The 17,071-nt window shown below is 36.3% G+C and overlaps 1 protein-coding gene and 1 long non-coding RNA gene across 2 annotated transcripts; both read left to right on the forward strand.

The window, feature by feature from the left end:
* Positions 1-3,935: 3,935 nt before the first annotated feature.
* Positions 3,936-5,336, forward strand: LOC147291401 (uncharacterized). The gene is made up of 3 exons (XR_015121449.1): positions 3,936-4,075; positions 4,400-4,503; positions 4,823-5,336. It is a non-coding gene; the product is annotated as an uncharacterized LOC147291401 (long non-coding RNA).
* Positions 5,337-14,184: 8,848 nt separating this feature from the next.
* Positions 14,185-15,078, forward strand: LOC147291402 (uncharacterized). The gene has a single exon (XM_086238701.1). It carries the CDS (start codon positions 14,282-14,284, stop codon positions 14,966-14,968), a length of 687 nt encoding a protein of 228 aa, XP_086094827.1. The 5' UTR covers positions 14,185-14,281; the 3' UTR covers positions 14,969-15,078.
* Positions 15,079-17,071: the final 1,993 nt, after the last annotated feature.

The following is a 17,071-nucleotide window of genomic DNA, read 5'->3' on the forward strand; positions in this document are numbered from 1 at the left end:
CAGAGATGGTCTCGTTCCGTACCGATTAATTAAAATTTAATTAAAAATTTATTTATTTCATTTAATGGACCCAAATAATACTAAGTCCAATTCATTTTTTAACTTGTTTTCATAGCCCAATAAATAACACTAAGCCCAATTCTTCCCAAGTAACACCACTGCTAGACAGCCGAATTGGACAAGCAAATAGGGAACACATGTGATAGGCTTTTGAACTCTTCTGTTTTCATAATCTTTGCTACTTATTTGGACACTCATTTATTCACAACTAATCAATGCATGTCCAGTATTTTGTACAGCTGTACATTGCAAAGCAGTCAACCAATCAATTGATTTTTTTTTTTGTCTGGGATCGAGATGGTACCGAACCAATTTGGTGCGGGACGATATGGTACCATAATCCCAAAACTCTCATTCCATCTCGCACCGATCACGAACTCATATCAAGATATGAGAACGGGATTAGGTAAGTCTCGTCCCCTTCCATCCCGTGCCCCCCATAAGTTTTTCCCAAAAAGGGCATTAATTAGAAGACATTCCTTTTCGTAGTTCACTACATATCTAATATTTAGTCCTTTTCTTTTTTCTAATGACTAATTCCTCCTTATAGCTTAATACATGTCAAATTGTGATTGACTAGTAAATAGGAATGGTTGGATTGCTCGTAAGAAGCCAAGCACTGTCCTTTTAAAAAAGTAGTTTCCCAATTATGTATGGAACACTGATATATGTAGATGGAAATGCAATACATAGTTTCACTTCTCATTGCTCTAGCATGCAACTCTTTCGAGAAAGCATTTTGGGGATATTCTTTTTGCCAATTGTCAGTTGTTCGTCAGGAGTCAGATAAAAAATTATAGCTTGTTTGTTTGGTGAGTCAAAAACTATTTAAAAAAAAAACAGTATTGGAAAAGAATAGGAAACCGACCCTTTCCTAATGTCTTTACACCTATATATTTAGCCTCATGTTTACTCGATGGTTTACATGACATCTTCTATCCCTATCTTTCCACGCCTATTGGGACCAAATTAAGCCTCATGTTCTTGAAGTTGTCTATGACTTTTTCACTAATTAATATTGAGACTTGGCTTGACTTAATCATACTGATCACATTGCTTTAACCTCTAAGGTTGAAGTTCAGCTAGTGATGGTGATTTCCGGAAATTTTGTATATTTTCTCAGCAGGGCTGCACTATGTGGTGAATATCTTAGTTAAAGATATAGATAATGCAGAGGTCAATAAAAAAGAAAAAAAGACACAGATAATGTACTAATCTAAATAATATGATCTTCTTTTTATTACATGAATAAAATTATTCTATCATAGACAATTATAGGTTAAAAGAGTTCAAATAAAGTCAGAACCTACAAAGCAAGGTCCTTGCAATCATACAGGAAAGGTTTGAAGTACAAGAGATCGATGACCAGTTAATTGGAGTTACATCACCAACAAGAATATTTGTACTGTGAAAGTTGCTGCAGTGGTTTGCATCAGAAGTACGCATGCCAGTGAACATCTAATTAATTAATTTTGGCATGAATGGTGGGGCAGAATTTTGGCTCTTCTGTAGCATAAAATAGAATATATATAATAAAATATTCATAATCCGTTGCATATTTATGTGTACCGTACTTCCATTAATTTGCATATTATATATTCATAATCTGTTCTTTCCCTATGAGGTCAAACAATATATTTGGAAGGATTTTATGATGTAACTTCCATGTGATCGAGGAAAAGTAAATAGGAAAGTAGAAATTTTTATTACATATGGCAATGCAATATATAGATATACACACAGACATATATATCCTACCATATGGCTGGTACACACTTTTCTCTTATGATTTCAATCCATTGATTATATCATTATATTGCCTAAATTTCCTACGTACAAGGATTTTTAAGTGGTAGCTGGTCGTGACACTAATAGGTTGCCTTCATTTTCATTAATTTAGACATGATGGGCATAGTTTCTAACTAAATATTAGTTTCTAACTAAATATATGTTTCTGCTCAGCCACAGTTATCAATCATATTGTGGATATTATTTATGAAACCGAGCAGAAAATTTTTTTTATATTGTGGATATTACTCTTGTTGAAGAGAGTCGCACCAAAACCTAACCAAACTACACTATACTTGAGGAAAAGAAACAAATTAAAAGTGTGCAAAGAGAGGATACCTGGTCCAGCAACAAACTAGATACATATATATATATATATATATATATATATGAATGCATAGGAAGGGGACAAGGAAAAGGGAAAAGGAAGCTCATGGAGCGTTCGAGCACTTCTCAAGGGGAGCTCGAGGGAAGCTCGAGCACTTGTCAAGGTGAGCTCGAGCACTTCTTAAGGAGAGCTCAAGCACTACTCAAGGGGAGCTCGAGAACTGCTCATAGGTCAAATTTCTAAAAATAAAAAAAATAAAAGTTAAAAATCGTTAATTGACTCTAATTTATATTAGTTTTCCAAATTTCTCTTGTTATTATTACTTTGCACAAAGAGATAAAATCTCAATAGCTTGCCTTGCTCTTTATTTCTTAATGGTTACAAATTAACTTAATGTGCCCTTTAGAGTCATCTTAAGTGTTTTTGTACAATGGTTTTTAGCATCTGTTTGCATGTTTGTCCTAGTAACCGTATTAGGTTACGAGGTGTAATGGAATCCTTTTTTTTTTTTTTGGCTTTTTCTCATGCTTCTTTTATTATTTAAGAAGATCCAAACTCTAGTTTTCTCGGAAAGCTACTTCATTTTAACATTCAATACGCATATCCATTTTGGCCTGCTCAATTTGGAGAACATAGCTTTTCTAGTCACTTTGTATTTAAATGTTTCATTAGTTGATATGGTCAATCCGGAGAAGACAAAACACTAAACTAGATATGGTCATAAACTCAAACTATCGAAGAACATTCTTTGTTTTCAAAATGTTGAGAGAAAGATCTCACATCGAAAATGTGAGGCCTTGCATAGTGGCTTATAAGGATTTGAGCTACTTCCTCCCATTTCCAATTGGTTTTAGGATGAAGACCTAGATTCATTCATGGTATCAGAGCAAACTATATATACACGTGTTAGGCCCAACGGCCACACGTGCTTTCATGTTACTCAAAATGAATTATCCATGTCTTAGGCTTGAGTGACGCCACAGGTGCGAGGGCTTGTTGAGAGAAAGATCTCACATCGAAAATTAATGTGAGGCCTTATATAATGGCTTATAAGGATTTGGGTTACTCCTCCTATTGCCAATTGATTTTGGGATGGATGCTTACAATTCTTTACAAAATGATTTCTTGGGATCGAGCGCATATCTATTATCATGCTACAAATGGAAGTTTATCCTTCACTCTTCCTTGTAAACTAATATGTTTTTTTCCCTTCTATTTTAGCCTTCTCTCTCTCTCTCTCTCTCTCTATATATATATATATAGAGAGAGAGAGAGAGAGAGAGAGAAAGAGAGAGAGAGAGAGAGAGAGAGAGAGAGAGAGAGAGAGAGAAACAAAAAACAAAAAAGAAAGGAAAAATTAATGGTTAGTATCATATTATTTTACTAACTAACTGGTTAGTTCTAAAGTGCTCAAGAAGGAAAGAGACAAGGACTGGATCTCTCTTATTTTTCTCAAATTTTTTACCTTTTAGTTTTTATTTTATTAAAACCTGATTAAACAAAAATTATTTTATTATTTAAAGTATGTACATTTTAGTTATTTGTACATGGAGATATTGTTATTAAAAAAAAAATTTATGATTTGGGTGCCCATAGACTATTATAGCCCATTGTTTTCAAAACTGCTCTTCTAGACCACATATTCAAGTCCACCGTTTTCCCAAAGCCTCTATTCGAGAACATTCCACTCTGCCTATAAAATTGACTCAAGCCATTGGGTTGGTGTCCGCACTAGCGATCATACATCCTAGCCTAATTTTCTAGTTCTTTCTTTCATAAAGAAAATATTCAACATTTATGATTCCACTGAAGGCCAAGATGAAGAGGGAGATGGTGCCAATGATGAGCTTGACGTACTATTTTAAATTAACCGATCACCGGAACAATGATTTACCAGAGGTATATAAATACATCTCGTTCGGCCATGCATATGGTTCTAATCTTGTCCAAATTCATTTGTTTACACACATATATTTATTTATCTTGTTGTCATTTCTTAATTTTTCCCATTTGTGTGTGCTTTATCAAAATAAAAGTGGTCCAAATAATTTTTCTTTTATTGAAGTTAACATAAAAGTTAAAAAATGAAGATCGAGGACAATTTTATGTTTTTAAAAGAAAAAAATGGGTTCGATAACAAATAAATAAAAAATTGGTTGAACAAATTTTAAAATGTTTTAGGTTTGTCTCAGATTTACATGACTTCCCTTTTACACCTGACAGATTTCATGCAAGGGTTCAGTCAAGGCCAATCAGAGTTGTTACTCTGGCGTTACAAATGGATAGGAGCTTTCGGCAATTTCAAAGCCACAAATGGCGACCCCTTGGTTAGTAACACAATGTTTTTTCTACTAGGGCTATACTACTGATTCTCTTATCCTAACATGGATTTCATGAAGCTCAAAAGGTTGCTTATTTAGCCTTCTTACTTTGGACATCTCCTCCATATTAAAAAAATATGGTCGCGCGTTTGAAATTATTTAAACTTGGATTCTTTTTCACACTCCAATCCAGCTCATATTCCTAAAACAAGTATATGAAGAGCGCATTATATATTGTGAATCCACTCAAAAAACATGCATTTTTCTTTTGATGATTTCTTTATTTTATATCAAATTTTACAATATTTTGATCTATTTTCTCTAGAGTTGAGGCGAGCCGAAAATATTCACAGACATATAGACAGAGGCAGCACGTACAACAAAAGTTCCGAATTGACATGATATCCTTTAAGGATATTCATAACTTTGTTTGATTTCTGTTGTTTCTCGCATCTGTACCTCATGGTGTGTCGCTTGTCATGATCCCATCCTATGGAAGAAGCTTGACTTGACTACGGAGAAGTCCTACATCTTTAATATTCCTCGAGAGTCGAATACTTGGTCTCATGATCGATTAAGAGTCAAGTCAAAGAATGATGGGAATCTTAAAGAGAAGTAATAAGAACTAAACTCTAATTTTCTGTTTATTGAATGTAAATGTACTTTTGCAAACTAGATTACAGGGGAGGTGGTTCAAGTGCTTGTCACATTAAGTGTAAATGTATATATAGTGTTTCTTGAGTACTATACTTTTCCACAAACTCCATCATATATTGTTATATAAGATTTTCATATAATGAGAATTATTGAATTGTTTTTCTGAAAAGATGCAATGAGAAACAAATTGGTACATTAGAGGCACAACTAGCTCACTTTGAATTACTCAACTCGTTCTATATGGAGTGTCCAACAGCCTCATATTCAATTCCCTTTAATTAATTGATTACTCATTCAGCTATATGAAAATTTTCCTTCACTGCAATTGGATCCAAACACTACTTAATTAGGTTCCTGCACCACCTCCTTCAATTGTATTCCATTTTGGGAAATTCTACAAGGAGCTCATTTTTTTATTTTTAAACCAAAAAATTTGTTTTCCTAATATTTTCCAACTGTGCCCCTTCACAACTGTATAAAAAAAAAATTTAACCAAAGCCTAGCAGCCCCCCACCCACCCACCCACCGGTGTCACCGGCCCCCTTTCTTCTCCCCTCTCTCTCTCATGCCCTCTCTTTCTCTTTCCCTTTTTCCCTTTCTCTCTCTTCCCTCATCTCTCCCTCTCTCTAGTCCAATGCAAGGGGAGACTGGCAACCTTGTTAATTAGCTTTCAGATCAAACAACGGCGACCTTCGATCTAAAGGCTAGCTAGGTCACTGAACTCCGCTTGCACTGAACTGGAAAGAGAGGGAGGGAGGGAGGGGGGGAGGGAGGGAGAGAGAGAGAGAGAGAGAGAGAGAGAGAGAGAGAGAGAGAGAGGGGGGGAAGGTGACACCGGCCGGTGGGGTGGGTGGGGCTGCTGTTTTTTTTTTTTTTTTTTTACAATAAAGGGATAAAGTTGGAAAGATTTGAGAAAAAATAGCAAATTACAACTTACACCCCTGAGGTTTGGAGTGTTTCACAACTTGCACCCTATCGTTTTAATTTTTAAATATAGTACCTAAGGTTTTGATTTACTTACAATTGACTACCATTATCTATTTGACCGTCTAATCAAATATTAATTAATGACGTGACAGTTGCGGATTCCACATTTTTGCTGACTTGTAAAGTTGAATGACCTCCCAATTAAAATGCCCCAAAGAAAGTGCTTCAGAGGTTTGATATGGATTTTTGTTTTTGAACGGCGTCCTAAAATCCATAACGAACTTTGATTTACCAAAAATGCCCATGATGAAGAGAGGTCATTCAGCCTTATAGTTCGGAAAAAATGTGGGCCTCGCAACTGCCACATCATCATTTAACATCTAATTAGACAGTCAGACAAATGGGATACGTTAGGTACTAAAACGGAAAAATTGAAATGATAAGGTGATGGTTGTGAAACACCTCAAACCTTATGGGTGTAAGTAAATGGGGTCCTTTTACAATTTCCTTCCTATTTTGTGCCAATTAATAATAATGCTTGGACATGTTCACCTATTATCAATTTGTTTTGGGTTTAATGCTCAAGATCTTATATTCTATTAGGCAAAGCTTTATTTCTTCAATAAGGGATTTAACTCATGACATGCCTTCTCATGTATGAAGTCAGTCCTTGGTGGGTCCTATGTATCCTTTTCCTACTATGTTTTTAAAATTTCATAAAAATGTGTTGATATATTTTTTTTTTTTTGGCCAAAATGTGTTGATATTCTTTAAATGAAAGAATTTGGCAATTTGCTCATTTCATTAAAAACTTTACTACTTTACCAATTTTGCCATCAAATTTTAAATATTTGAATTTCTCCTCCCCAATCAAAGAAAAATAGAATCAAGGTAATCAAAACTTTTCCCCAACTCAAATTTTAAAAGTCCAACGAAATCTAAGTGTTCTTAATTAGGATTTTAATAAATTTCATAAAAATCTAGGTGTCTCAATTAAACTCAAATTTTAATGGATTCTTTAGAAATCAAGGTGTCCTAAAAAACTGATGGATTTTATTAAGTAGTGGATTTTAATGGATTTGGATGAAATTTAATGGATTTTTTACACATTATAGATTTCATGAGAATTTCAGTTATTTTTCTTAGATTTTGATAGATTCTATGAATTTTAAAATCCATTAAAATCTGAGTTGGAGACAATCCTTAAATGAAAGAATTTGCTCATTTCATTAAAAACTTTACCAGTTTACCAATTATACCATCAAATTTTAAATATTTGTATTTGTCCTCCCCAATCAAAGAAAAATAGAAGCAAGGTAATCAAAGCTTGACACCAAATATATGTGTTGGCCAAAAAAAGAAAAGACCTAAGACAATTGATTTGGGATTTGGATTTCCTCAAAATAAGTGCATTTAATTTGCCAATTCTACACATATTTGTTTGGAGAAGCTCCCTTTCCACAGTGTTCACATACTTGTCATATTTATTATATAAACCTAAATTCATTACATTCTAGACGAACTAGCTCACAGACAAAATATTTGGCTGAAATAGTTATTTTCCTTAATTGGATATTGTATTAATTGTTCTCTAAATCTATCTTGCCATTACATTGTCTCTGGACGTTTTTTGTTGGCCAATTCTACACTTATTCGTTCACTTACTTGTCATATTTATTATTACAACTAAATTCATTACACTCTAGACGAACTCACAGACAAAACATTTGGCAGAAATAGTTATTTTCCTTAATTGGATTGTCATTGTTCTCTAAAACTATCTTGCCATTACATTGTCTCTGGGCGTTTTTTGTTGGCCAACACATATCTTTACTATTGAGCTTTAATTATCTTGAAATTTAATGAGCCTAACAAACCTAGATATTTTTTTAAATGGTAAAGTTTTTAGATTTTTTAACAAAATGAGCAAAAATCTTTCTTTTAAAGAATAATACCTTTTTATCAAACTTTTTCAAAAATATATAGTAAGAAAGGGGAGGCAAGGCATAATTAAGCACCAAACTCAATTGGATTGTCTTTTTTATTATGTAAAACTAAATTCATTATAGAGTAGACAAATTGACAGACAAAAACCTGGCCAAAAAAAAAAAGACAAAACATTTTGGGGAAATAGCCATTTTGAATTGTCTCTGTCTTTGGCCTCTTTCTTTGCCAACACATCGCAACCCACGTTAATCACCCTAGATAAGCCTGTATTTCTGAAGCCTCAAGTGCGACCCTAAAAAGTCCAAAACCTCACTTAGACAATTAGAGATCTAAATCATCTAGGCTGAAAAATGTACATGGCCGGAACACACATACCAATTTACCAAAAACTGTTTCCATTTCAACCATACTTACTCATTCAAGCAGGGTCTCAACACGCGTACGGTTGTGGCGGAGCCAGGTTGGGGTCTTGGTGGCATGTGACCCCAATAAGTCTATTGTTTTGCCCACATGTATATAATCTTGAACCCATAATCTGTTTCAAATCAAAAATATAGACCCCTAGCTTGCAAATATGCAAATTACATTTGTGAATGTGGAAAAATGATACTAAATAAAATATCATACATTTTTCAAAAGAATCTAAAAACCGTCTCTCTCTCTAGAGCAGAGCTTCTCTCTCTAGTTTGTTATGAGATTTTCCCGCGCTGCAATGGCGTTGTTTGGCTCGTGAGCTTCGTCTCATACCATCTAGTTGCATTGATCCTCTACATTTCTCCCATTTTCATCTTCCTGATCTCCTTTTCTCCTTGCTGCTGGATCTTCAGGTTCTCTCTTTCCCTGACTCTGTTACTGGTCTGTTTGGCTTATTTGCGTGACTTTGGTGTAATTACAGAGAAGTTGATTATGGTGATAGACTGCGATGGAATTGTTCATACTTCTTGTGATTAGAGAACTAGGGATTGTTGTTTAGTTCTCTTTCCTTAATTCGATTACTGGATTTTTGTGTGGCGATAAGTGTCGTCGGTTTTGAGCTATCTGTTTGATCTATTTGTTTGCGATCGTCTTCGCTCTATCTGTTTTGGTGAATTTCTTTCGTTTTGGCGAAATACAAAGGTGTTGTCATCTTTTGTTTTTGAGCTCTGGAGTTGGTTGATTGAGATCGTATTGGTGTGTTTGGGAAGTGTTTGTTGCTTTGTCGCTGTGAGGTTTGGTGTGTTCTTGTGTTGTGTTTGGTTGTAGTTTTGGTGGTTATGGCCTCGAGTTCTTCTTTGCGGTCTCGTGATCCCTCTGATGTTAGTAGTTTTGAAGAGGATGAATATGTGTGTTTGGCTGCTGCAGTTATAGCTGAAAAAATACCTAATCGAGGCTCTGTTATTCATATTCTGTTAAATGCTTGGAAGGAGTTTGGAGATATTAAAATGGTGGGGGTTAAAGATAGGTTGTTCTCCATTACCTGTCCTAATGAAAAAGTGGCAGAAAGAATTCTAAGGGGTGGACCTTGGTCTGTCAAAGGCTATTGTGTGAGCATTGTTCGGTGGCCAGACCATTTGGCAATTGGTGATTTGTGTTTTTCTGAAGTTCCTTATTGGATTCAAATCACTAACTTGCCAAGGGGTCTGATGACTAAGAATGTGGCCCAGAAATTTGGGGAACGGTTGGGCACTGTTTTGGAGATAGAAGATCCTAAATTGTATCCAAGGGGTCTTTTAAGAGTCAGGGTGTTGATGGATGTTACTAAGGCTTTGATTAGTGAGTTGTGGGTTCCAGATGGTATTCATGGGGATTTTAAGATCAAATTCAGATATGAAAGACTTTCTGATTTCTGTTACAACTGTGGCAAGCTTGGCCATTGTTTGGCAGATTGTGAGGATGAAATTGTGAAGGATGATCTTGGACGTTTGAGATTCTCTGAAAAGTTACGAACTACGACAGCTCCAAATATTAATCTTTTGTTCAAGAAAAAGGAGGAGAGGAAGAAAGATTTATGGAAGAGCTTGGGATCAGTTAAAGTTTTGGAGAAGGCTCCTCTGGTGGAGCAGTTTTTGGATCTTAGCGAGGAATTACAGGTGATAAAAAATAAGGTGTGTCAGCAGGTACAGACCTCTGATCAGAAACAAGGGGCAAATGTACTGAAGCCTGTGGGGGTTGTTGTCTCTCCAAGCTGTCAGCTCCTGGATGATATTGAGCAAATTACTCAATCTGATCCCTCTATTTTGTTACACCATCAACAGGGTGCTGTCTGTACAGCTACTCATACTTTGAGGGTGGAATCTAACTCTCAGTTCACTAATTCTGTTGAAACCTCATCTGTAGGTCAGTTTGGAAAATTGGAGGTTGTTTTACCTTTTCCTGAATCTATTGTTTCTGATAAGCCTTCTATGGTGGATTTGCCTCTGGTGGTTAGTACTCCTGCTTCTGATCAATTGCCTCCTCCCAGTTTTGATGAAGATATGTCTGATAAGATAGTAACTGTGGTTACTCTTACTCAAATTTTTAGAACTTTGGGGTTTAAGAGATTAGGGGAGGATGATTTGAATTATCAGACTTTGAAAAAGCAGAAACTTGGTGATGATGTTCTTAAGCTCCATCCTCATGGTGGTTGTCGTTTACCTATGAGTGCTTCTGGTTCAGGTGGGAAACGAAGAGGTCGACCAAGGAAAAAGAAAGTTGTTTCTCCTGTTGTTGATAATTTAGATGCTTCTGGTGCTATAGGCATGCTCAATGCTTCTTCCTTCCAGGATTGTTCGTCTTCTTTCACTGAGGGTTGTGGTGGCTGGCCTAATGCAGCCACCCAATCTCCATGAAAGTGTTGAGTTGGAACTGTCAGGGTCTTGGGGCTGACCTGACAGTAAAGTCCTTAAAAAATTTAAGGAAGAAGTACAGCCCTTCTCTAGTCTTTCTTATGGAAACTAGAGGTCATGGAGATAAATTTGAACGATTAAGGAAATCATTGGGGTTTACTGACTGTTTTTATGTGGATGCAGTTGGTTTGTCAGGAGGTTTAGCTTTATGGTGGACTCATGAAATTGGTGTAGAGGTTTTAGATTTTTCTAAAAATCTGGTCAATATTGCAGTAAAAGATATGGCTACAAAGTCATCTTGGAGGGCTTCTTGCATCTATGGCCCTCCAATTGAAGCTGAGAAACCACGATTTTGGGAGGCTTTAACTTTGTTTGGTCAATCAATGCAAGAGCAATGGTTATGTTTTGGTGATCTTAATGTGATGGCTTGGCATATTGAAAAGGATGGTGGTAACTTGGTTTCTGCTAGAGATCTCAGTTTCCTACAAAATTTCATCAGGGAGGCCAATATGATGGATTTGGGATTTCAAGGCTTGAGTTACACTTGGATGAGAAATTGGAATGGGGAATGGCTAAGGGAGAGGCTGGATAGAGCTCTATCTAATCCTAGTTGGCACTTTGCTTTTCCTAAAGTTCAAGTGTTTAATCTTCCCATCATTGGATCTGACCATGCTCCCTTATTGATTGACTGCCATTTTAAAGAGCTTATGTCTCCCAAGTTATTTCGATTTGAAGCTAAATGGCTAAAGTATGAGGAATGTAGACAGGTAATTGAGAAATGTTGGAAAAATGATCAGTTTGATTTGCCTGCTGTTATTTGGTGCAGGAACTTAAAGGCTTGCTCTAAAGATCTTTTGAAGTGGCATTCTAAGAAAATAGGAAATAATCTGCAGCAGATCAATAATACTATGCATGACCTTTTATTGGAGCAAAGTAAACCTATTGAGGAGGTTAATAAAGATAGAATTTGTCGTTTACAGTCTCAGATTAAAGTTCTATGGGAAGGTGAGGAATTATACTGGAAACAAAGATCCAGGGTTGATTGGTTGCAGCATGGAGATAAGAATACACGTTTCTTTCACTTATCAACCATCCAAAGAAGACAATTTAATAAAGTGCTACGTATCAAAGATGAGAATGGTGTGTGGCTTGATAAGGAGAAGGAGATTCACAGGGGTTTTCAACAGTATTTCCAACATCTTTTCAAGAGTTCTGGTCCCAGGAATTGGGATTCTGCTCTATGCAGTGTTAGGAGAGTGGTTTCAGTTGATATGAATGAGTCTTTGCTAGCTCAAGTGACTCTTGAGGAGGTGAAAGCTGCTGTGTTTGACCTTGGCGCTTTAAAGGCTCCAGGACCAGATGGTTTTTCTGGAATTTTTTACCAGAAGCATTGGGAAATTGTCTCATCAATTATTACCAAAGCTGCTCAAGATTTTCATGAATATGGGACCATTCTTAGATCAATGAATCAGACCAGGCTGGTGGTAATTCCTAAGGTGACTGCTCCTGAGGATTTTACACAGTTTAGGCCAATTGGATGTTGTAATTTTTCTTATAAGATCCTGTCCAAAATCTTGGCAAATAGATTGAAACCCTTTCTGCCTGAATTGATTTCTCCTTGTCAAGGTGCTTTTGTCGCTAAGAGACAAATTCAAGATAATATATTGATTGCTCATGAAGTTTTCCACCACCTGAAGTTAAAAAGAAATGGTGTGGCTGGTCAGCTTGGGTTAAAGGTTGATATGAGTAAAGCATATGATAGAGTGGAGTGGGATTTTTTAGAAGCAACTATGGTTAAGATGGGTTTTGATCTGAGATGGATAGCACTTATTATGAAGTGTGTGAGCTCGGTTTCTCTCTCTATACATCTCAATGGAAAACCAGGACCTTTTTTCTCTCCTTCCAGAGGACTTAGGCAAGGAGATCCTTTATCTCCTTACCTTTTTCTCTTGGTTAGTGATGTGTTGGCCAATATGGTACAGGATGCAGTGTCTCAAGGTCATCTTCATGGCATAAGGCTTAGTCGAAATGGGCCAATTTTGTCTCATCTGTTCTTTGCAGATGATTCTTTATTTTTTCTTAAAGCTACTGTGCCTAACTGCCTGGTTATGAAAAGAATTCTGGAGGACTATGGTTTGGCTTCTGGTCAGGTAGTGAATTACAGTAAGTCCACACTTTATTTTAGTCCTAACACTTCTGCAGATACAATTGAGGCTATTAATTCTGCTATGAATATGGTTGCTTCTTCTAATCCTGGTAAGTATTTGGGCCTACCAACCATTTGGGGAAGGTCTAAGAAAAGGGCTTTAGCTTATGTTTCGGAAAAAGTTAAACAAAAAACTAAAAGCTGGAAGCAATTGTTTTTATCTAATGCTGGAAGAGAGGTGTTGATCAAGTCAATAGCTACTGCTGTGCCTGCTTATCCTATGGCAATCTTCAAGTTTCCCCAAGCTGTCATTGATGATTTGAATTCTACTATTTCGAGATTTTGGTGGGGGCAGAAGGGTGAAGAAAGGAAAATTCATTGGATTAGTTGGGAGAAGCTTGGCTTGCCTAAGAAGGATGGAGGGATGGGATTCAGAGATTTTGAAGAATTTAACTTGGCTTTACTGGCCAAGCAGGCTTGGAGATTGATCCATGAACCTGATGCTTTATGGTCTAGAGTTCTCAAGAGCATTTATTTTCCACATACTGATTTTTTACATGCTAAGATTGGGAGTAGATCCACTTGGGCTTGGTCAAGCCTGTTGAAAGGAAGAGATATACTACTGGCAGGAGGAAAGTGGCAGGTTTCAGATGGAGCTTCAATTCGAATTTGGAGGGATGTGTGGATTCCAGGACAAACTACTCCTCTTTTTGCTGCTGATATTTCTGGTGCTTCTGATGTCCCTCATAGGGTCTCTGGTCTTATTAATCAAGACAATTGGTCTTGGAATTTTGATTCTATTCAGTTTTATATGGAAGAGTCTTTAAGGAAGAGAATTTATGAGATTCCATTGGGACCAAGGACTTGTCCAGATAGATTTATTTGGCCATTCACGAAGTCTGGTGTATATTCTGTGAGGTCTGGTTATCATTGGCAGCATGCTCAAAGGCCAGGTTCTAATATGGTGTCTTCTCATTTATCTCACCAAATTGATTCTGGTATGTGGAAAGCTATTTGGAAACTGAAAGTTCTTCCAAAAGTTCAGCATTTTGTGTGGAAACTAATGCATAATGCTTTAGCAACAAATTATAACCTCTATAAGAGAAAGATTATAAATTCTTCTCTCTGCCCTATTTGTCATCGATATCCTGAAACTTTGGAGCATTTATTCTTGTTATGTGATTGGGTGGAGCCTGTTTGGTTTTATTGTTTGGGGTATAAAGTTGATAAAGCTGCTATTTCTTTTTTGGATTCCTGGCTGTTGGATGTGTGTCAGGCTTGGAAAAATGATGATGCGTCATTGATGGCCAGAATTGGTTTTATTTTGTGGCATATTTGGAAAATGCGGTGTAAATCTTTTTTTCGAAAGCTAATTCCTGATCCTGCAGTGGTTTGTTCTAATGCTTTGAAAGCCTTTACTGAGTTTATGGAATCTCTTCCTTCCCAGGTTCCTAAACCTATGAAGCAGGTTTCCAATCCTATAATTGATGCTGAGATGTGGTCACCTCCTTATGGAAATGTGGTTAAGGTGAATACAGATGGCTCTTGGCTTAAAGACTCTCATATTGCAGGGATTGGAGTGATTATTAGAAATCATGGCTGTCAAGTTCTGGGGGGTGTCGCTAAGCCTTGTTCTGCTGAGTCTGCTGAATTGGTGGAGGCTCTGGCAATTAAGGAAGGACTTCTTTGTGCCAAGAATTGTGGTTTTGCTGAGTTGCTGGTGGAATCTGACTCTAAGTCTGTCATTATGGCTTTGACTCACTCTACTCTACCTATTTCTTGGCATATTGCTCCTGTGGTTCATGACATTAAACTATTGCAGCAAGGTTTTGTTTCTGTTAGATGGTCATGGATTTCAAGAAAAGCCAATCAGGCTGCTCATGAGTTAGCTCAGCTGGCTCGAAGGGGAATGTGTCCTGAGGACTGGGTTTCTAAACCCCCATTCTCCTTGCTTGGTGTGCTGTTAGCAGATGGACTTCCTTTGGATTAATTTCTGCATATGTTTTTCTGCATTATGTACGCTGCTCTGTTTCATTGTGTTGTTGCTGTTTGTTTTAGTTGGTTGCTTGTTGTTTAATTGGTTTGAACTTTCTGCCTTTGTGGCTTGTTAATGGAATGGTTTCCAATTGGTCAAAAAAAAAAAAAAAATATCATACATTTTCATGGCATTTCTTGCAGCTAAAAAATTTCCTATTGGATGATAATTAATAATATTTCCTTGTCATGGAATTCATTTGGCTGCTGTTTTACATGTTTAGTTGTATTTATGGTGTTTTGTTTATGATTGGCTTGTTGGTATTATTGAATGCAAATCACATTTTTTATTTTGTTTAGCATACCCCCATTATGATAGAATCCTGGCTCCGCCACTAACTGTTGGAAAGATGGTCAATACATACAAACCAATAGTTTTACTTTTACTCCATTAAGTAAACATAAAAGTGAAAAAGATGAGGACAAACTCAATTACTTTTGAAGATAAAAATGGGTTCATCAAATTTAAAACTGTTTTAGGCAACCAAGTATATACAGCTGACTGAACCAGGCTTAGCAACCAACTGGGCTTTACATGAGTGCAACATGGCTTTGCTTCTACACCTGTCAGATTCCATGCAGAGTTCAAATGAAGAGGAAACAAAGTCTCAGATGCCTGAACACACTATCTGTCGCTGACTTGTTAAACTCCCAGTAGTGCCACATAAACTAACCATGCTGGGCTCATCGCTAGCTCTGGACAGACTGGATTCATTTGAGTCAAGGCCAGTCTGAGTTGGTGCTGTGCCGTTACAATTGGAAAGGACATTTCTGTAATTGCAAGCCAGAGCGACCCCCAGAACGACCCCGATATATATGAATCTTTCATTTCTTCTATGTGGCGTCACAGAGAGTCCAGGAGAAGAAAACAGCTAGCTAGCACAACACCTTGAGAAGGTTCACTCTGAGTCTTTCCTTTCTTTTTTCTCTTGGATTGTTTTGTGTTCTTGCATACATTCTTATTATTCTCATCTCTCTGAAACTGAGAAAACCTTTCGTGTTTGTGTTTGAAATGCTTGATGCCACAGGAATTGTACGTGGCTCAGAGTCTGATCACTTGAAAAAGTAATTCCTTTTCAAACTTTGAATTATTTTGGGTGTGTTTTTTTTTTATTTTTTTTTATAAGTTCGAAATTGAAGCTCAAAAGTTGTGATTTTGACACAGATATATATATATATATATATGTTTTTTGATCTTGTTATTGCTAGTTGGATTTACTAGTTTCTTGTTATTGCTCAGTCAAATGTATGCGGTCTGTTTGATCTGGTTATTTTCTTTTTCTTTTTTGCATGTCATGTAGATGTGGGTTAGTTTGAACTTAATTGCTAGATGAAATGGTATTTGTTAGGATGAATAATGCAGTGGATTCATTACAAGGTAATAGGTTCTTCTCTTTGTACAGCCTTCGCTAACAAAATGAACTAGTTAGATGTTGAAATCTCCTATTCGGTAAGGCACATTCAACAAGAAAATCTAATAATGAAGTTAAAACAAAATCTAGATTTTTGTGGTTGCACAAGATCTGATTGCAGGGTTATGGTGAAATATCAATTACATGTATGCATTTTTTTTCTCCAAGAATTAAAATGATAGGGTTATGAGTGACTCCAATGAAAATATTCGAAATTCTCTCTGCGGTCTCATCTGAATATATAGAGTTCATTAGTGTCGAATAATGAAGGTTCTTTAGTTGGCTCAGGAAATCAATGTTGAAATTAATTGTTGAGTTGCCAATGAAAAGCAGATATATGCTAACAGAAAGCTTCTTATACTTAATGCAGCATCATTTATCTTTAAGTAGGTTGTCGTTAATGAAATCTGACTCTTTCTTGAATTATTAAGAATGTTCTCGAACCTTCGTTGATAATTGTAGTATGTTCGTTCTCGAACCTTCGTTGATAATTGTAGTATGTTCTCATGTACGTCATGTGAGCCATTATAGAATTACTATTAATTTTTCGGTGCAAGATATCTTATTATGTACTGCATTTGTTATGTTAAGTACTCATGTTTGACACTTTGCCTAACAACTCAGTAAAATAACATGTCGTTACGTAC

The sequence above is a fragment of the Dryas octopetala genome, chromosome 3, assembly GCF_963921425.1.
Source record: "Dryas octopetala chromosome 3, drDryOcto1.1, whole genome shotgun sequence".
Lineage (NCBI taxonomy): Eukaryota > Viridiplantae > Streptophyta > Magnoliopsida > Rosales > Rosaceae > Dryas > Dryas octopetala.

Coding starts and splice junctions, on each gene's coding strand:
- LOC147291402 (XM_086238701.1), top strand. CDS start 14,282: ATGGCCAGAATTGGTTTTATTTTGTGGCATATTTGGAAAATGCGGTGT.